Source organism: Silene latifolia, unplaced genomic scaffold (assembly GCF_048544455.1).
Source record: "Silene latifolia isolate original U9 population unplaced genomic scaffold, ASM4854445v1 scaffold_70, whole genome shotgun sequence".
NCBI classification, from domain to species: Eukaryota; Viridiplantae; Streptophyta; class Magnoliopsida; order Caryophyllales; family Caryophyllaceae; genus Silene; species Silene latifolia.
The window spans coordinates 5213306-5235227 of NW_027413609.1; the positions used below are offsets into that span (position 1 = coordinate 5213306).

General features: G+C 38.6%; 1 protein-coding gene and 1 non-coding gene across 2 annotated transcripts; one reads left to right on the forward strand and one right to left on the reverse strand.

The window, feature by feature from the left end:
• Nucleotides 1-6731: 6731 nt before the first annotated feature.
• Nucleotides 6732-7415, reverse strand: LOC141640005 (uncharacterized). The gene has a single exon (XM_074448969.1). The coding sequence runs from the start codon at nt 7413-7415 to the stop codon at nt 6732-6734; it is 684 nt and encodes a 227-aa protein (XP_074305070.1).
• An 11378-nt stretch (nt 7416-18793) lies between these two features.
• LOC141640114 (small nucleolar RNA R71) lies at nt 18794-18901 on the forward strand. The gene has a single exon (XR_012542860.1). It is a non-coding gene; the product is annotated as a small nucleolar RNA R71 (small nucleolar RNA).
• Nucleotides 18902-21922: the final 3021 nt, after the last annotated feature.

Here is a 21922-nt window from a genome sequence, read left to right on the forward strand (position 1 = left end):
GATTTTCTCTTTTTCCCTATCCTTTTCTGAAATTTGCTCATAGATCATGTAAGATGACTCTCTCTCTCTCTTCCCTCTCATGCAAGAAATTAAATGCGAAAATATGAACAATATTATACAAAAGGTTTCAAGAAATATCTTACAAATGGTGGTTTGAGGTAGGACTCCACCAAACTAGTTCAATTTGAAGGAATTCTTATCCATAGAGCTCAAGGCTCTCAATAGAAGATCAAAAGCTTGTGAACAAGCTCCAAATAAACATAAGTATGGGTTGCTCCATTTGAAAATGAAATTTGGCCAAGGAAGTTTGTCATATGTTCTTTCTTTCACCTTGTCCTTAGCACTAGAGCTTTCCCGTTGCTTCAAGTAAATATATCCATGATCCTTGTTAGGGTTAAGCATGAAGTGTGGTTCTTTTTCATCCGGGGACTTCCACTTACCAACTTCTTCTTCAATTTTGGTGATGATAGCATTTTGATTTTTCAATCCTCCCAAGGTGGAAGGAGAATTTTCATGACTTTGGTGATTGGATACCATGGGAGTTGAGATTATGGGTGCCAAATCTTCACAAGTAGCCTCACGAGCAATTTTCTCCTTGAGCTTTTTCACCAAATAACTTTTGTAAGACACTTTGGCTTTTTGGAGAAGATCTAACATGTCCTCTTCAATGATCATTGGCTCCATGATAGGTGCCAAATGGTCTTCATGAAGGGTAAAGGAAGGACGTTCTTCTTCATAATAGGGTATCTCAAATGCCTCGAGGATAGGCTCCTCAAGCAAGATGATATTGCGAATCCCTCCTCTTGGTCCATCATCATTGTTGCTACCTTCATAAGAATCATTCATGGGGGCTTCATCTAGCTCCTTCTCCAACACCTCAATGTTCACATCAAAAGTCACACCCTCATACTCACAAAGGTCAAGAACATTTGGTTTGCTTAACCTCATGTCTTCCTCATTAAATACAACACTCTCATAGTCACAAGAGCTCAAGGAACTTGGCTCCTCCCACTTCTCATCTTCCATGTCAAAGGTCACCACTTCAAACTCGCATTTATGCTCAATATCCAAAGAACGGTGGTGAGGGGTTGCTTGGAATTCTTTTAGTTGGGCAATTTGAATCCCCAATCGCTTTCTTTGGATAGCGATGTTTTTAAGAACATCTTCTTCTTTTCGGCTCTCTTCTAGCATTTGTTTGAAGAAGTTTTGTTGGTCTCCCATCATTTGGAGGATCATGTTTTGAATGGGTTCATTCCTTTGTTGTGGGTGGGTGTGAAAATGGTTGTATTGTGGCATTTGAAGTTCATTGTGGAATGGGTATTGAGTGGGTGGTTGTTGTTGATATTGGGTGTGGTAATTTTGGTGAGAAAAATTGGGGTAGTGGTTAGGATTTTCGTTGTACAAATAATAAGGTAGGTTTGTGTTGACTTGCTCCTCAAACTCCCCATACCCATAATCATACTCAAAAGATCCACCACATACTCCATATGTCAAGTCTTGAGTCATCATTACTTAAGACAAAGAGATAACTACAAACAATGGAAACTACACAAAAACGGTAAGAACAATCCTTGAGGAACAAGTTCCTCAAGGTGAAAGCACAATTAAAATAGACAAACAAGTAAGAACTTAATCACATAGCACCCTCCCCGGCAACGGCGCCATTTTGATGAAGAGTGTCGTCGGGGCTCTCAATCAAACACAATTTATAATACTCAACAAACAACTAGTTAGTGGTAAGTCGAGGTCGATCCATGGGACGGTGTGCTTTGGGTTCTAAGTCTATCTATCTCAATTTATGCTAGTGTCACGATTTGTTTGGGTTTGTAGTTGTGTCTAGACTAATGCAAACAATAAGGTAAAACAAGCAATAAAAGAAGGATGTAAACAATTGATTAAAAGTGCTAGGATATCATGGGGTCATGGGGGATTCATGATGTTGATCATACAAACATGTTTACAAGGTTGCAAGCAATTAATGTTGTGGAGGGACCGAGTTGGGTTATATCTTACGGTTCTTAGGAAGGGTTGGGTCCCGGAGCCGAATCGATTAGATTGTACAACACCTACAAGTCGACTTACTTTCCTCCTAATCAACTTCTATGCATGGTCTAACAAGACTTGAGTTGGGTTATGTCTTACAAGTCAAGTTGAAGAGATAGTAGATGATAATAAATGCAAGGATTCATAGGCTTAGCATTTCATCAAACATAACATGTGCATAAAGTTGACATCACAACAAGCAAGCAATTTAATCATGTGAACATATTAGATTAAGCATGAATCAATCCCATGTTGGTTTCCCCTAATTACCCATTAATCCTAGCTAAAGAAACTACTCACTCATTATCATGGGAAACATGTCATTAATGGTGTCAATCATCATAACAAGTATAAACATGATAATAGAATGAAGAAATAAACAATAAAGATTAAAGAGTAAAGGAATTATACCAACTTGAGGTGATCCAAATAATAATGCAAAGAATAATAGAAGAAACTTGATGATTGATGGAAGGTTGTCAATCTCCCAATAATAACCCAATAATCTTCAATTACCCAATAATAAACTTGAATAATAAACTTGAACAATAATTAGGGAGAGATTAATGTGTAATTTGTGGAAAGATTAAAGAGTAATCTATTCTAATCTACTCCTAATCTAATCTAAAGAAGGATTTTCTACCCTAAAAACTTGTAATAAAACTTGATGATTTGATTATTACAAATGGGGTATTTATAGTGGAAATTAGGGAGGATGCATTAGGGTTAACTAAGGCTAAAATAGTAATTACACTTTTTAAGTTGAGCAAGGAGACTCCGGTATTCAATGAGAGAAGGGCGTCTCCATTTTGTAACTTGAAGGACGAAACCATGCTGTACTGTGATCCGAGCGGATCAAGGCAGAAGACGCTCGGATTGGGCCTGGGGGATCCGAGCGGATCCTGGGTAAGGACGCTCGGATTGAGCTGGGCGGACGGACGGATCATGGATGATCCGTTCGGATTCTTCTACAGCGTCATTCCTTCTTCTTTTCTTTCCTTTTCTTCATAGAATCCTTGGGGATTTCCTTGGGGACTCAAGGATCCTTTCTCAACATTGATCTTCTACTTAGCTATGTACAAAGGCCTTCTAGTCTTGTCTCTCCTTGATGCTTGGTCATTGAATACGATCCATTTAGCCTCGTTTTGCCATGAAAATGCAAGATTCTTACTCCTTTCCTACCAAGGGATCAAAATCTCAAAGAATATGCAAAACAAAGATCTAAAGATAAGAAATGACCCAAATAGGCACTAAAAAGCATAGAAACAATGGTAATTCGGGGGCTAAATATGCGCCAATTATGGTCGCATCACCTTCACCGCTTCAATTGCTTCCTCCGTTTGCAAAGATGGACACCCATCGGTGGGGTGAGTTGGGTCATTACAAAGACCACAAAATTTCACATGAGAAGTACTCCCACCACCTTTTGTAAGTTCCTTCGCCAAATTAGTGAGAAAGTCAACTTTCTCCTCCATATGGTTGGAACCTTGCCTTGAAGAGAATGTTCCACTTGACTTCTTAATTCTCCTCCCAAAATTCCTAGAGCTTTCTACCAACCTTTCAATCAACTCATTTGCTTCTTGGACCGACATGTATTCAATTCCACCATGGGTGGCGGCTTTAATCATCCTAGCATCATCCTCAAGTAAACCACCACAAAAGTTCAAGAGAAGGTCGTGGTCGGTATACCCATGGTATGGGCAACTAGCAAGAAGTTGTTTAAACCTCTCCCAATACTCATACAAGTTCTCCCCATCCAATTGTTCAACATTACTTATTTCTTTCTTCAATTGAGATGAGAGACTAGCGGGAAAATACTTTTCTAATAAAGCCCTCTTCATTTGATTCCAAGTGGTGATGCTCCCGGTAGGGAGATAATAAAGCCAATCATTGGCCGCGTCCTTGAGTGAGAAAGGAAAGGCCCTTAGTTGAAGTTGTTCATCGGTAACCCCATTTGGCTTCATGCTTGAGCAAACAACATGAAATTTGTTGAGATGCTTGTTGGGATCTTCCGTGCTAAGTCCATGAAATTGGGGCAATTGGTGAATGAGCCCGGACTTCAACTCAAAGGTAGCATTTTCCGCCAAGGCCGGAAAGGAGATACACAAGGGTACTTGTGTGAGATCCGGGGCGGTAAGTTCCTTAATAGTTCTACCACGTCATGGGTTCTCTCTTTCACCATGCCCAAGTGGTTGTTCGTCCTCATGATCACCCATGATGATTTGAATGGGTATGGGTTGTTCAAAAGGGATGTTGTTATCTTCTCTTTGGTCTTGTTGAAAACCGGGATCAATTTCTTCAATAACCTGGTTGTTTCTTCTAATACCTCCTCCTATCCAAGCAAGTGATCTTTGAATCTCCGGATTGAAAGGAAAAAGTGGTTCTCTTGAATTCCTAGTATTGACCATAAACAATACTACATAAGAGCACACAATCAAAAAGTTCACACAAGTGATGAAAAAGACACTAACAACAAGAAACAAAGACTAACTAACACAACTATCCTAAAAACACAAATAACAAACACTAGCAAAACCGTTACCTTCCCCGGCAACGGCGCCAAAATTTGACACGCCTAAAATGTCGCACTAAAAGACGGCCAAATTAACAATTTATATACCACTAAACACACTAATTAGCACTAATTATAAACTAGTACAATAGCAAGCAAGGGATCGAACCCAAGAGAAGATGGGATTTGCGAAAGTGAAATTAAAAGGGTAATTAGAACAATTGCAAAGAAGTAACAACAATTAAGTAAAAAGGAGGGGTTTTTGGTTTGGTTTTAGTTGTAACAAAAGCAAGACAAATTCAAACAAGAGTGTAAAGCAAGTAAACAATCAAGAGTTTAAGATGGAAATTAATCAATATTAAGAGAGACTTAACCCGACTCAAAGTTTGGCACTTTAGTTGACAAAACCCTTCAATCAATCCTTCAATTATATATTATCACCCTATTGTGAAGATAAATCTTCTAAATCTCCTTAATAATGGCCAAATGACAAGGAAATCACACTTAATCAAATAACCCAACTTATCAATTCTACCAAGTAGAAGTCACATACATTGGACAAATTAATAAGAAGATATGAGCACAAGAGATTCAATAGGGGTAATTAGACACAATGAAATCACAATTAATGCCCAATTACAAGTTAATCCTTTACTTGCTAATTAAGCCAAGAAGAAATCACGTTCATTAACATAATAACAAGGTGTTGCAAAGATGAGATTACAAGGAAATCACACTTAATAATCTCAACAACAATAAATTAAGGAACTTGATTAATTAAGCAACAAGGAAATCACACTTAATTACTCAATATAAACAAGGATTCCAAAATTCAAACAATAAACACAAAAGGATTAACAATGATAATTAAAATTAAAGAAGGATTAAAGGATCTTACAACCAAAGTTTAAGCCTTGAGCCGGATTAAGAGAGGAGATTAGTTCTCCATAATTAGATCTAATACCCAATTCAAAAGATGAAAATATTCCGAAATTACAACCTTGATTAATTAAAGTGAACAAAAGATGCTTAACCTAATTGCAAACTTCCTATTTATAACACCCAAAACCTAGTAATCAATGGGCTTAATAAAGGGGAAGGCCCGTAATACAAAACGGGAACAAAAGCTACCAAACCCAGAAAACTCACACGGTGCGAGTTTTGGAACAGCAAACTCGCACCGTGCGGTTTTGCTGCTGGAGTCCGTCTTCCTTTCGTTCTTCCTTTGATCCTTTGGAAGGCTTTCTTGATGCATTTCTTCAAGCTTGTTCTTGGCTCTTCCTTGGACATTTCTCTTGATCTTTTGGCTTCTTAATCTTCACTTGAAACTACGCTAAATGGTGAAACATATGGAATTGGCTAAATAACGTCAAAAACGTCAAAAACCGTCACCAAATGCTACCAAATGAGCTCAAAATGGTGCCAAAATGTAGTAGAAATAGAAGCTCATCAGTAGGCAAAGGTACCATAAGGGCAAGTAAAAGTGGTCTTTTCTTGGTCATCGGGGTGAATTGGTATTTAAAAGAATCCCGAATAACCATCTAAGTAGCAAAAGTATTTATGACATGCCAACCTCTCTAACATCTGGTCAATAAAGGGCAATGGGTAATGGTCTTTTTTTGTGGCCAAATTCAACCTCCTATAGTCAATGCACATGCACCATCCTGTCACAATTCTAGTGGGGATGAGTTAATCTTTATCATTTTTTACTACAGTGGTCCCTCCTTTCTTAGGAACCACTTGGACCGGACTTACCCATTTCGAATCGGAAATTGCATAAATAATTCCCGCATCCAAAAGTTTCATGACTTCCTTTTTTACCACGTCTTGCATGTTAGGATTTAAACGACGTTGACCTTGGACACATGGTTTATGATCCTCTTCAAGATGAATTCTATGCATGCAAAAATCAGGGCTTATACCCCTCAAATCATCAAGTGTATAACCAATGGCTTTCCTATGTGTTCTCAACACATCCAACAATGAAGACAATTGACTCTCACTCAAGTGGGGCACTAACTATGACCGGACACATTTTCGACTCGTCAAGAAAAGCATATTTCAAATTCAAGGGGAGGGGTTTAAGCTCGGGTTTTTGTACCTCAACCTTGGTAGAATTAGCAACTAAACCTATGAATTGAGAGCTTTCGTTTAATGGTAGCTCCTCTCCATCTAATTACACCTCCAAAGCATCAATTTCTTCACTTCCAATATCTCCATCACCTGAAAAAGATTCAAACAACAAGAGTGCCTCCAAAGGATCTTTGCTTAAAGATCGAGGCAATGAGTCATCTACAATAATATCAACAACATCCAAAACTTCAAGGAAATAACATGACTCCTCTAGCATTGAACTCTTCATAGCATTATTCAAATTATAAGTGACCTTGTCATCACCTACTTCCAATGTTAACTTACCATTCTTGACATCAATGACCGCGCCCGCGGTATGTAAAAATGGCCTTCCCAAAATGATTGGGATTTGTGAATCTTCGGCAATGTCAAGAACAATAAAATCAACTGGAATTAAAAACTTTCCGACTTTGACGAGCACATCCTGTAAAACACCCAAAGGGCGTTTTATAGAACGGTCCGCCATTTGCAAGGTGACACTAGTACATTTTAAGACGTCCATGTTTAACCTTTCACAAATTGAGTATGGCATCACACTCACACTAGCACCTAGATCGCATAAGGCTTTATCAATAGTGTAGGTGCCAATAGTGCATGGAATAGAAAAGCTACAAGGATCTTTTAACTTGGGAGGGGATTTATTTTGTAAAAGAGCGCTACACTCGGCGGTGAACGCTATAGTTTCAACATTATCAAAAGTCCTCTTCCTAGTTAAAATGTCTTTCATGAACTTAGTGTAAGAAGGGATTTGGGTGATTAATTCGGTAAAAGGAACGAATACCTGCAAATTCTTCACCACTTCCATGAACTTACCAAAATGAGTCTCCTTTTGTGCCTTTTTTAATCTATGAGGGAAAGGTACATGAATCTTTTCCGGCTCTTTGAATTAAACAACCTTCTTTGGAGGAACATCCTCCATATCTTCCACCACTATTGGCTTATCAACTTTCTTTAAAACATCCTCAACCTTTCTTGACCCATCAACCTTGTTGCCATCTTCAACATCACCACTTTTCTCACCAACTACCCCACCATCATTGTTAGGCATAAGGGGTTCATCATAAGTGGTACCACTTGTAATACTCCGTATTTATGAGTCTCTCGGTACTCTATCGAGTAGGCCTTACTCTGTCGAGTAAGGGTGAGTTGCGTTTTAAAATAGTTTCTGACCTGTTGGGTACTCGATCGAGTAACTAGGATACTCGATCGAGTAAGGGGGCACTCGATCGAGTACCTTAGCTACTCGATCGAGTAGCCATTCTGAGGAGTTATTTCTCGGGTTTTGTTAATTATGCGATTAAAGTATTTAAGCTTTTCCGTCATTGTTCTTAAACACTTTTCAAAACCTAAATTACTGTCAAGAGAGAAAGCAAATTACGTTCTTCACTTTAATCGCATTGTTAGCAAATCCCGGAGTTTGGAAGGTCGGATTTCACCGTTCGTTATACCGTTGAGATCCTTGCGCCGAGGGTAAGACCTATGTACCATTTGTATAGTATTTCCTTTAAGTTGTTTAAACCCTAATATGGGGATTTGGGGGTTTTGTGTAGATTGTGATTTGGTAGTGTTATATGTTTGTATGATAGGAGGAGGTTTTGTAGAAGAGGCTTTTTGATACAGCTGTAGAGACCGTCTGATTGTTGTGCTTTCCAGGTAAGATTTCCTACTCAGTATTAGTCCCATAATGAGATAATTGTTGATGTGTTGAGATATATTGTTTGATTAATATCGTAATTATATTGTGACGGTTGTGATTGTGATTGTTTGTCTATGGTTCTCGAGATGCGTTCTCGGCTGAGTGGAGTCACTTGCGGGAGTGTCTTTACGCCCTAGTTTCGCCCTTCGTGGAACCCGCCACGGAAGGGGATGTGCACATTAATGGACAGGGTTATCGCTCAATATGAGGAGCGGGGATTAGGTGGGTACGGCTGCGGTCCCCCACTGGCAGGGCTGGTCCAGTGGACAGTCGGTGATTGAGATTGATGGGACTGGTGTGATTGTGTGTGTGTGTGACGGTGTAAGCTGCCTGTTTGTCTTATTGTTGATATATATATAAGTTGTGTGATTAGTACTGACCCCGGTTGTTGTTTTGTAAAACCTGCGGTGATCCATTCGGGGATGGTGAGCAGTAATTGAGCAGGTTTGAGTTGAGTACTGGGATAGCTGGGATGTGCCGTCTGACTATAGAAGTCTTCCGCTGTAGCTTCGTAGTTTTATAAACTTTACTTTTAGTTGATTATATAGTTAGTTTGAGGACTTGTACCCGTATTTTAGGATTTGGCTTCAGTTGTACTTTTCACTAAAGTTATATCATTTAAAGTTGTTTCGTTATTGTCTTATGAATATCATGCCTCGGGTAACCGAGATGGTGGCATCCTTATACCTGAGTGGTCCTGGTAAGGCACTTGGAGTATGGGGGTGTTACACCACTCCTCAAAGTGATAGCATTTGCGGTGTCATGAGGTTGTGCACCTTGAGGTGGTAATTGACCTTGTTGTCTTTGGGCACTTGAGGTGGCAAGTTGGGCTTTTTGGGTTTCAAGCATTTTGATTGTGGCATCCCTATCTTGATCGCTCTTTTGAATGTGGGCGTGTTGGGGCTGGTGTCCTTTACAGTTAGTGCAAGGACTTATAAATCTCTAAGAGGATCAAAGGGTATACTTTTGTATCATAATCAGTTGGTCCACGTTTATCAATAACGGTTGGCTTGCTAGATAAGTTTGACGTTATTGTCATACAGATGGCGGTGATCAACTGGTCCCTAAAAGTCACACCTATAGGATACGTTTGAGAGATGTGACGGTATGAAAATACAGTCATGTAGATGCCAAATTTGACTAACCAGTTAGTCTGAGTTATTTGACTAATAATTAGTCAAAATGTGATGTTGAGATATTTTATTTAATACGGATTAAATAATAATGGCTAAGCTTAATTGCAGATTAATTCAGTAAATTAAATATAAGCGATTTATATTTGATTAAATGTATATTGAATATAATTATACAATATTGTCTTTGTCGGACATGTATTAATAATTCAACTAACTCGTATTATTAGTTGATGCTTTAATTACCGATAACCGATTACAGTTTATAATGAAACCGCGTCATATACACTTAGCGAATTACATGTCGGACTACGAGTTAAGATGAAGAGGAAATGAAAGCCCATTTCCTCCCCTTGGACTCGGCTTGGCCGAATGATAAGAACAAAAGAGAGGCTCTCTCTCTTTTGTCAACCTAAGCATTTTCATTTGAAAATAAACTAGGGTTTTGGAGATCATTTCTCGCTGAAACCTAGATCTCTCATCTAAGCAAAACTCACAAAATAATCCTCTCAATATTGCAAGGCAATTAGAGGATTCACTCTAGCACAAGGGCATTTCTCAGACGATCTTGGGTGCATCATTTAGGAGGAGATCTACTTTGATCTCTCATTGCCGAATTGCACTAGGACCGGAGGTTATTACTTAATCTTTATCATTTCATTGTGTTTTTCGTTTATGACTATTAATCACGTATAAAATTTGCGTTATAATCCTTCAATTTATGGGTTTTATACGGATATTACCCTACAAGTGGTATCAGAGCGAGGCCACGTAAATTTTTCTATGTGATTTTCATCAAACGAAATGGATCGATAAATTTTTTTTTTGCTAGAAACCACACGGCTATTTTTTTAATGCACGGTTTTTATTTTTTTTTGGCACGGCTGCATTGTTTTTCGTGCCTTGTTTTCTTTTTGTTTTCTATTTTGATCTTTGCATATTATTTTGTAATCGATATTCATTGTAATATGTTAAAGATCTATCAATTGCTATTTTATTTCTATACGGATTAGGTGATATCGCAATTGGTTTTTATCAAATCGATAATTTTGGTATAAAAATTTTGATAGACCGTGTGGCCCTTTTAGGTCTCGGCATTTTTTGGTGTCACGGCCTGATTTGGTTTTGGGAACCGTGTCCAGTTTACACGGTTGCATTGTCGATCTTTTGTTTTGTTTTTGTTTTCGATTTGTTCTTTGCGAATTGTTGTTTTAAACGATAATTACAACAATATGTGAAGATCATGTCAATTGTAATTTTGTTTTAATCCGGATTATGTTCAAATTGCAATTGAGTTTTGTCAAATCGATTCGGTATTGGATGTTTTACTCACGTTTTGAACGGCTGATTTTTTTTTTTTCCTTTTTTGCTCACGGCATGAGCATCTTTAATAAAAAAAAAAAATTGTTTTTTTTTCTCGGCCATTTATTGCATAATACGGATTTATGCACTCGCTTGATAGTGAAACGGTTCACCCACGAACAATTTGGTTACTTTAAAACGATTTAAAGTAACGGATTATCATGAATTAAAATTAAGTTGATGAAGCGGTTTTGTCACATAATTTTAATTATCTTTGGTGGTTTGGATAATTTAACATAATTACGGAATTATGTCACGAATAAATTTAATTTAGTTGATGCATTTTATTTATCGTTCTTGTTTAATTTGAATGCTTTTAATTACGTATTTATTTATTTTTGCAAACGGTTGTAACTTAGTGTGGCCTTAGTAGAACGTGTTACCGTAATGATGGAACACGGTCTTGGTTGTATTTTGAGATCTCGTATCTCCTTTTATTTCTTTTAATTACAGTTTTTATTTAGAATGTAAATAGGTTTATATTTTGTAAATTTTAATTGTAATTTTGAGAAGACTAAAGAAGGAGACCGGATGCTCACTCCCGCTACATGGACAAAGATGGAACATCAAGACAAGCTTTTCGGGTCCAACGGTGGATTCCAAAGTTGTATTATGTTCTTTTTACTAGGATAGGCCACACTAGGAATTTTTATTTACGTATCGCATTCATTTATTTATTTTATCGTAACGATAGTATGCATCATATTCCGCCTAAAAACCAAACCACCTAATTATTGCATGAAAACTGACTCATGTAGAGGTCACGCGTTAGTTTTCTATGACATTCTTATGTCACACGATTTAAGCCATCATCTAAATTAATTCATTCACGCAGTTGCTAGTTATTCGTTCACTTAAAATGAATTGAAACTTAGTTGATGGGATCTTCCTCGTATAAACAAAAATTGAGAACGGTCTTTATAGGTCAAACTCCAATGAATCCCTTCTTCGTCGGTAGGCATAATATGACCCCTTCTACATCGGGTCAGTTGGAACCGATTGACTTATTTTATCTCAACACTATGGTCACTCGTACGATCCTGTGATCATGGTGGACTATAGATAGGATTTCAGTAAATCTATCGACCAAGAGTTTTTACGGAAGAACTAGCTAAACAGTTGGCTTATCAATTTACGGAAATTGAGTCTTGGGATCACTTGTATTATTCTTGAGGGAGATCAATTATACAAGTGCAATGAGTCTACACGATTAAAATGAATTGTAATAGACTTAAATCACCTCGATGAGTTGCTTATTTCGTTTTGTGTTTTCTTTCTTTTCGGTGTAGATCACGTTCACTTAAACCGCAAATAACAATATGGTGGTCATTTGAACGACCCAATGCCAAGTGCCACATTGGACCGTGAGTCCGGCCGGATCTTCATGAATCGATGAATCGTCAACTCGATCAAGAATGATGGATCAAACTTCGCGGATCGGGAGCGGCATTACGGAATGCCGCTGCCGACGGAAGCTCACCGCTTGAGCCCATGCCGTCAAACCCAGGCCCCACGGCCGGAGTTAACGAGATCGCTACATATAACGATTTCGTCATGGAAGCGGGTGCGATTAAAAACGTGCTCATTTTTGCAATGGAATCTAATTTGCGTAAACGCTTCATAGCCCAAGGTGCAAACAAGATTTTCACCACGCTCACCAAGGAATTCTCGAAAGCACCGAGAATCGTGACCTATGAGCATACCACTCGCTTCTTTGATGCGAGACTCCAGAAGGGCCAACCAGTTAGCCCACACATTCTCAGCATGATTGAGAATGTCGAGAAGCTGGAGACGCTTGATTGTAAGATCGGCGAGAACATTGTTATTGACCGCATGCTTCACTCACTCCACGATGGTTTTTCGCAATTTAGAGCGAATTACTATATGAATGATTTGAAGAAAAGTCCCCATGAATCGCACTCCTTCTCGTATGCACCGAGAAGGACATGAAGTTCGAGTGGGAGCTGTAAACAGGATGTTCTCGTTGTGACAAACAAGGGAAAGGGTAAGGGCAAAGCTCGTGCAAACCTAGCGAGAGGTAAACCGATGTTCAAGAAGTCGGGTCCGGGTAAGAGTGGGCCTGGTGAGTCGAGCACCTCATCGGGGGCGCGACAAAGAGCAAGAATGAAAACATGGAATGCCATCATTGCCACAAGACTGGGCATTGGAGGCGTACATGTCCTGTTTATCATGAGGACTTAAAGGCAGGTCACGTTAAACCTGTTGGTATGTCTTCTCTCTCTTCTACTTTTATTCATATGATTGAGATTAACCACGCAAGTTACGGAACTTGGGTACTAGATACTGGTTGTGGTTCTCATCTGTGTAATCATGTGCATGGGGCCCGAAACATCGAACCCCTCGTAAAGGGTGAGGTGGACTGCGTGTTGGGAATGGAGCAAGAGTGGCGCCATCTCAAAGGGGACATATGTGTTCCAGCTTCCTAGCGGATTTGAGTTGTCATTATATGACTGCTATTATGTACCCAGTCTTTCGAAAAACATTATTTCAGTTTCTGCACTTGACAAACTTGGTTTTTCATTTGTAATAGAGAATAATACTTGCATTTTCTCATTACACGATATGATTTATGGCAAGGCAGTCTCCATGAACGGAATTTATGTTTTAGATCAGACCACCGAAATATTACACGTAATGAATAAAAAGTTAAAGGTTGGTGACAAAGATCAAACGTATCTATGGCACTGCCGTATGGGACACATTAATGAGAAACGCGTAAAACAGCTCATAAAGAATGGAGCTATCTCGGCCTTTGATTTTCAATCATTTGGCACGTGTGAATCATGTCTCATCGGTAAGATGACTCGAATTTCCTTCAAAGGTGTTGGAATGCGCGCTGCTGACCTATTAGGACTCATACACACGGATGTATGTGGTCCTATGTCAATCACCGCACGAGAAGGCTATAGGTATTTCATCACTTTCACGGACGATTTAAGTAGATATGGTTATGTCTACTTAATGAAGCACAAAAGTGAATCCTTTGAGAAATTCAAGGAATACCGAGAATAGGTACTGAGAACCTATTGGGTAGAAAGATTAAAACATCTGCGTTCGGATCGTGGTGGCGAGTATCTTTCTCACGAGTTTGATCAACACCTTAAAGACCGTGGGATTGCCCTACGCTTAACTCCACCGGAACACCTCGGTGAATGGTGTGTCCGAACGGAGAAATCGAACACTACTTGATATGGTTCGATCCATGATGAGTCACACCGTGTTGCCTGACTCATTGTGGGGTTATGCTCTTTTGTCAGCCGCTCTAATACTTAACCGAAGTCCGTCTAAAGCTGTTGACAAGACTCCATATGAACTATGGAAGGGAACGGTCCCTAACTTGTCCTTTATACGGGTTTGGGGCTGCGAGGCTTATGTCAAGTGGAGACACGAGGATAAGCTCGGCCCGCGATCGGTCAAGACATACTTTATAGGTTATCCTAAAGGAACAATTGGTCATTACTTCTATTCGCCAACCGAACAACGTGTTTTTGTTGCGGCTAGTGCGACATTCTTGGAGAAGGAATTTCTCGAGAATGCAAAGAGTGATAGAACCTTCGACCTGTCGAAGATTCCAGAACCAAATACCGAGCAACCATTGGAGGAACCAATTCCTTCAATCCCGGCTGCGGTGAATATTCCTGAGGAACCTAGGAGGTCGGGAAGAGTCTCTATTCCTCCGCATGATACATTGGTATGGTCGAGGAACATGACATAGATGACGTTTTACTCTTAACGAGTAGTGAACCCGCAACCTATAAAGGTGCCATGACTAGTTCTGACTCAAAGCTATGGCTTGAGGCCATGCAATCCGAGATGGACTCTATGTATGAGAACAACGTATGGGATCTCGTTGACTTACCTGCTAAGGTTCGTCCCCTTCAATGCAAATGGCTTTACAAGATAAAGCATTCGGTGGAAGGTCAACAAGATATCTATAAAGCACGACTAGTTGCTAAAGGTTTCACCCAAGTGCCAGGTTTGCACTACGATGAAATTTTCGCACCCGTAGTCATCTTTGCGTTCCATTCGGATTATCTTAGCGATTGCCGCTTTTCATGACTATGAAATTTGGCAAATGGATGTGAAAACCGCCTTCTTAAACGGGTTTTTGGAGGAAGAGTTGTACATGGTACAACCCGAAGGTTTCATCGATCCAGAACATCCTAAGAAAGTGTGCAAGCTTAAGCGTTCCATTTATGGACTTAAGCAAGCATCTCGGAGTTGGAATCATCGCTTCGACCAAGTGATTAAAGAAAATGGATTTACTCGATCGGTCGAGGAACCATGTCTTTATATCAAGTCGAGTGGGAGCAAGATTGTCTTCCTAATATTGTATGTCGATGACATACTCCTGATTGGGAATGACATACCTCTCTTAACTTCGGTGAAAGTATGGTTGAAAAACCATTTCCAGATGAAAGATCTGGGAGAGGCACAAAGAATTCTAGGCATCCGTATCTATCGAGATAGATCACGACGGATGTTATCTCTCGATCAGAGTCTTACATAGACAAAGTCCTAGAGAGATTCAAAGATGACTAACTCCAAGAAGGGATTTCTTCCTATGGCTCCAGGGGTGCATTTGAGCAAATCTCAGTCACCAGAGACACCGGAAGAGAAAGAGCACATGACACGGATTCCTTATGCCTCGGCTATAGGATCAATCATGTATGCCATGATATGCACACGTCCGGACGTTGCATATGCATTGAGTATGACAAGTCGATTCCAACAAAGCATCCGGTGAATCACATTGGATGGTGTCAAGAACATTCTTAAGTACCTACGGAGGACTAAAGATTGGGCATTGACTTATGGAGGCGATCAAAAGCTATGCGCAACCCGATTCGCAGATGCTAGCTTCCAAACGGATCGTGATGACTCGAAATCTCGATCTGGATTCGTTTTTAATCTTAATGGCGCTATGATCAGTGGAAGAGTTCCAAACAAACTGTTACAGCAGATTCTACGACTGAGTCCGAGTACTATGCCGCGTCTGAAGCTACAAAGGAAGCGATATGGATGCGTCAATTCTTACATGGACTATCTGTAGTGCCTAGTTCGAATGACCCAATCACTATCTATTGCGACAATAGAGGTGCCATCTTCCAAGCTAAGGAGCCAAAGTCTAGCAACAAGTCTAGACATGTACAACGGAAAGCTCATCTAATCCGAGATTACGTGGAGCAAAAGGAAGTAGTGTTAGAAAAGATTGCTACAGATGATAACATAGCAGATCCTCTCACTAAACCATTACGACAAGATAAGCATGAAGGGCATGTTAATTCCATGGGAATTAAACGTGTTCCTAAGTTGTAGTTCTTTTTTATGGATTAGATTCATTCTCTTTTGTACTCTATACGACATCATCGTTTTGATATTTTATATATTTTGTTTTTCATGTGGTTTTGTACGACAATTTTGAACACCACAAAGTGAACTGAACAAACATTATATTTTTTGGTCCTTAATTACCCACGTGAGCTGATAACTCAAGGTAATTATTTTGTGACGTTGGTTGATGGTGGGTTCAACGAGCCATAAGTCAACAAAGTTGTGACCAATCACAGAGGCGATTTATACGGATATCTCGTAGGACACAATTGTGACATCAACGTGGAGTCCTAAATGTTTTACAACATTCGGTGCCCGGTCGTGGATAGGACCTCCATGGTGATCCTAAGAGTCGATTCTTTTGACTATCGACTGTCTCTTGAGACTAAGGCAGATTTTGGGTGACCTTGGTTTCTTTCTCACGGTCATCCGTAACAGGGGGCCAAGTAGATTGTTTCTGGGTCATTTCATGCTGTGCTTAGATCGGAAGGAGTTCGAGTTGAAGGAAATATTCAGCCTTTATCAGGTACTCGATATTTCTCAGGGCCACTCGAGGAGTCAGAATCGAAATGCATGGCCATGCTCGAATACGTATTTGTTTTATCAGTTAAGTTACTCTCTAGTCGGGGAAACCACTCTGGATCCAGATCGATTGTAAAATACGACCTTTGCGGATCCGGATCTGCAAATTGTTTTACATTGAGTGGGAGAAATTTTAAATGAATATGAGAATCGGTTATCGCACATACACTTGTACGGACAAGTGGGAGTTTGTTGGAGCTGTGTCCTCCAGTTAGTGCGGATAACGTCATTGCACATACACTTGTACGGACAAGTGGGAGCTTGTTGGGGCTGGTGTCCTTTACAGTTAGTGCAAGGACTTATAAATCTCTAAAAGGATCAAAGGGTATACTTTTGTATCATAATCAGTTGGTCCACGTTTATCAATAACGGTTGGCTTGCTAGATAAGTTTGACGTTATTGTCATACAGATGGCGGTGATCAACTGGTCCCTAAAAGTCACACCTATAGGATACGTTTGAGAGATGTGACGGTATGAAAATACAGTCATGTAGATGCCAAATTTGACTAACTTGATTAGTCGAGTTATTTGACTAATAATTAGTCAAAATGTGATGTTGAGATATTTTATTTAATACGGATTAAATAATAATGGCTAAGGCGAATTAAGCAGTTAATTCGTAAATTAAATATAAGCGATTTATATTTGATTAAATGTATATTGAATATAATTATACAATATTGTCTTTGTCGGACATGTATTAATAATTCAACTAACCCGTATTATTAGTTGATGCTTTAATTACCGATAACCGATGACAGTTTATAATGAAACCGCGTCATATACACTTAGCGAATTACATGTCGGACTACGAGTTAAGATGAAGAGGAAATGAAAGCCCATTTCCTCCCCTTGGACTCGGCTTGGCCGAATGATAAGAACAAAAGAGAGGCTCTCTCTCTTTTGTCAACCTAAGCATTTTCATTTGAAAATAAACTAGGGTTTTGGAGATCATTTCTCTCTGAAACCTAGATCTCTCATCTAAGCAAAACTCACAAAATAATCCTCTCAATATTGCAAGGCAATTAGAGGATTCACTCTAGCACAAGGGCATTTCTCAGACGATCTTGGGTGCATCATTTAGGAGGAGATCTACTTTGATCTCTCATTGCTGAATTGCACTAGGACCGGAGGTTATTACTTAATCTTTATCGTTTCATTGCGTTTTTCGTTTATGACTATTAATCACGTATAAAATTTGCGTTATAATCCTTCAATTTATGGGTTTTATACGGATATTACCCTACAGGGCGGCCATATTTCATTGTGTCTCAACCACTTGTGTCAACAGAGACTCAATCTTATTTGATCCTTGGTTGGATTGTAGGTAATTTGATGATTGACCTTGAGTTTGTTGATTTTGGAAGGGTTGTTGAAAGCTTTGTTGGAAATTTTGTTGATAATGAGGCCTTTGAAATTGATTTTGAAAACCCGGTGGGGGTGCTTGAACATGCCTTGGTTGTTGTGGCACATTTTGGATTTGATGTTGTGGATTTAACACATTGGTGCTCTTGTAGGACAGGTTTGGATGATACTTTGTAGCTTCATTGTAGGTGTTGGAGAAAGGACTGAGATTTTGTCTAAAACTTTGAAAAGCATTCACCTCTTCAATAGATGCCCTACACAAAGCGGTGCAATGTCCCGCACCTCCACAAGCTTCACACACCATCACTTGGCTAGTAACATTCACTTGTTCATGAGATTGGGATGAGCTTGCTCCTCGGTCATCCATTTGCTGTTGGAGAAGAGCCACTTGAGCTTTCAAAAGAGATATAGTTGTATCCTCTTCCTTGTCTTTCAATGGGGTGTTACGAGAGTTGACGTATTGGGAATTATGCACCGCCATGGATTCAATGGTAAAATGAGCAAGTTCCGTATCAATTTGGTCAAACCTCCCGTTGTTAGCGGAATCTAGAACTCGACGAGACTCGGCACAACAACCATTATAAAATGTAATGGAAAGGAACCATGGATCTAACCCGTGATGAGGGCACTCTCTTTGCAACTACTTATACCTTTCCCATGCTTCAAACAAACTTTCATGACCATTTTGACGTAATCCCATGATTTGGCTTCTCAATTATTGGGTCTTCTCCGGGGGAAAATACTTTTGATAAAATGCAAGAGCCAATGAATCCCAATCTGTAATTTCCATTGTGGCTCTATCAGGGCTATTAATCCACAACTTGGCTTTGTCTCTCAAATAAAAAGGGAAAAGTATCTCCCTAATTTGAGCTTGTGTAACCCCCGGTTTCCTAATCATCGAGCAATTGTCGCAAAAATTTTGAACATGTAAATTTGGATCTTCCATTGGACTCCCACCAAATTGCTTCCTCTCAACAAGGCTAATGAAAGCCGGCTTGATTTCAAAATCTGCCGCACCAATTTGGGTAGTAACAATGCCCCTAGGAAGCATTGCCGCGGTGGGCTTGGAGTGATCGGATAAACGAACCATCTTCTTGATTGGTGGTGTTGAACTAGAATCCCCCTCTTCCTCAATAATTTTAATATCTTCTTCGTAAGATCTCCTCACACTTTCAAGTCCTTCAATAGATGTAGTTTCAGAAATCTCCTTAAAGAAGCGTAGTCGTCTATGCAAAGTTCTTTCGGGCTCGGGATCGATTGGAAGTAATTCACCAATCCGAGAGGACCTGGGCATAAGACAACAACCTACAGGAGATCGTGAGTAACGGTCTTAAGGAACAAGTGCTCCTTAAGACAAAGAAAAACAAGATAGAAATCAACTAATCACAAAGCAAACAAAACCGTGCTCCCCGGCAACGGCGCCAAAATTTGGTAGGCTTATCGCGTACCTAACAAAGATAAAATACCCTAGGCATAGCTAACAACAAATGAATGTAGTTAGGGAAGTAAGGGGCGATCTCAGGGAGACGGTGGATGCAATATGACAAGCTATGAGTAGAATTCTATCAAGGTGGGTCACGATTTGGTTTGGTTAGATTTGATTGAAGTAAAAGTAATGAAGAATAATAAGTTGTAAACAATTATGAATAAGGATCTAGGGGGAATGGGGTCACACAGGTAAATTAGCATAAATCGATGTCAAATCAGACGAACATAAAATCAAATGTTGTTTAGGTTATTAGCAATTTCCTCTCGGTCTATTACCCAACCATAGAACGATTACTAACGAGCTCTAGCACAAATTAGATCGAACTATTAAAACATACTTTGCCTAATTCAATTCCCGACTTTCGCTCTTAGGAAATGAATATCAAATTAATCAACGATTATGGCCAACAATCAAAGATTAACAATATGAAACAAGCATGTATTATAAGCAATAATTTGATAATATAATTCTCTAATTCAACATGTGTAATTGGCTAATCAAACATGGCTTCCCCTCCCCTAGATTAAGAAACTACTCACACATAATTATGAGTAGACTAACAACAATAAGATGAATAAATATGAACATGGTAACAATATATAAATTTGTCAAATAATAGCATAAACAATATTAAAATATAATAAAGGTAATTGATGTAAATAATGAGAGAATGGATAGAATTTAATATGGAACTAATTATTTTATTATTTGATGTCTATGTCTCTATGTTTTTTCCGTACTTCTCAAAAGCAAATCACCTCCATTATATAGGCGATCATTTGAGCTTTCAAATTTAATTATACATGTACGTTTTGAACAAATAATTAATATAAATACATTACATATAAAATTATTCCTACGGTTTTGCGCTTTTAGTGCATGAAGTTTCTTCACATAAAGAATGTTTCATGAATTAAAGAATTAATTTGAGAAGTTTCATGTTGTAATTGTCAGAATAACTCTTCACCCATGTAAATGTTGCATGCGTTTTGCTCGTAAAAATCCTTCAATGTAACATCATCAAATTGAATGCTTCAAGAATTGATGTTCAATGCACCAACTTCTACGAATATGCTTCTTTATTTTATCATTTGTAAAATGATGGTCTTGTCAATATTATTCAATAGTTGGCTTTCATTTTATTTTGGACGGCTTCGTTTTTATTTTGTGGACTTGGAGAATTTGAGTCTGAGCTAGTAGTCCTTAATTGTTTTGCCAGTTTTTATTCATCGCCTAGCTTAGCCGTTTAGCTAATATCAGCATCAAAACAGCTCCTTCCTACAAATAATTATATAATTGCAGTAAAATGTTATAGGAAGGAATTTATTATTAAAATACACTATAGTGCTTAAAATCAATGTAAAATTATGGAAAATAAGTATATAAAATATAGTAAATTATATGCTTGGGGTTGCAAGAATCTTCCCAAAATGACCTTCCATGGCCAAGACTCGTCTCAAGTAGCCTCGTGATTCTCGGTGAATGCCAAAATGATAGGAAAAATCCGACAATTGCTTCATTTTCTACAAAAACACAATAATGCATGCAAAGCACCTAGAACACGGAATTAGCTCATAAAATCATTTTATAAAGTGCAATTGTCATGTAAAATCGAGCTAAAAGAGGGGTGAAAATAATATAAAAATACGACACATCACTAAAATTAATTGGTGTTTGCGAAACACGCGAGATGAGAATTAAGTTAGTTATAATTACAAGATGTTGTAAATTATACTAACTAGTATTAATATGACCATTTTATGTGAAAGTAATTTTGAATTACTAGTCAATTTGTTAAATGCGATTTATTTAATTTGTAAATGATATTTAATTTGTTAAATATGCATTTTAAATTAAAACATGACATAAGACATGTCACATGTTTCATGACATACAATTGTACAATTGACAAAAATAAAATGGACTCCATATTACACATGGTGACCGAAATTGGTGGGCAAATTTTAGAAGTTTTGTCTTATTCATTTGTCTATGACACTTGATAGTGATTTGACCATGACAAAGCCTTACACTAGTTTGTCTTGTGAAGACAAAAAGGAAAAAAAAAAGAAGAAAATGTTCCAAAAACCACTTAGACCCACCGGTTTTTGTAGAGAAAAATAGAGAGATTTTCTCTATTATTATTCATTCTCTTATGTTTTATGAAAAACACTACTCTCTCTCTCTTGTTCTTCATAAAAATCAATTTTATGAATCTAATTTGTACAAATCAATCACTAATAATACTAGT

What these genes read in the sequence shown, in the direction of transcription:
- LOC141640005 (XM_074448969.1), bottom strand. Translation starts at nt 7,415, where the DNA reads ATGAAAGACATTTTAACTAGGAAGAGGACTTTTGATAATGTTGAAACT.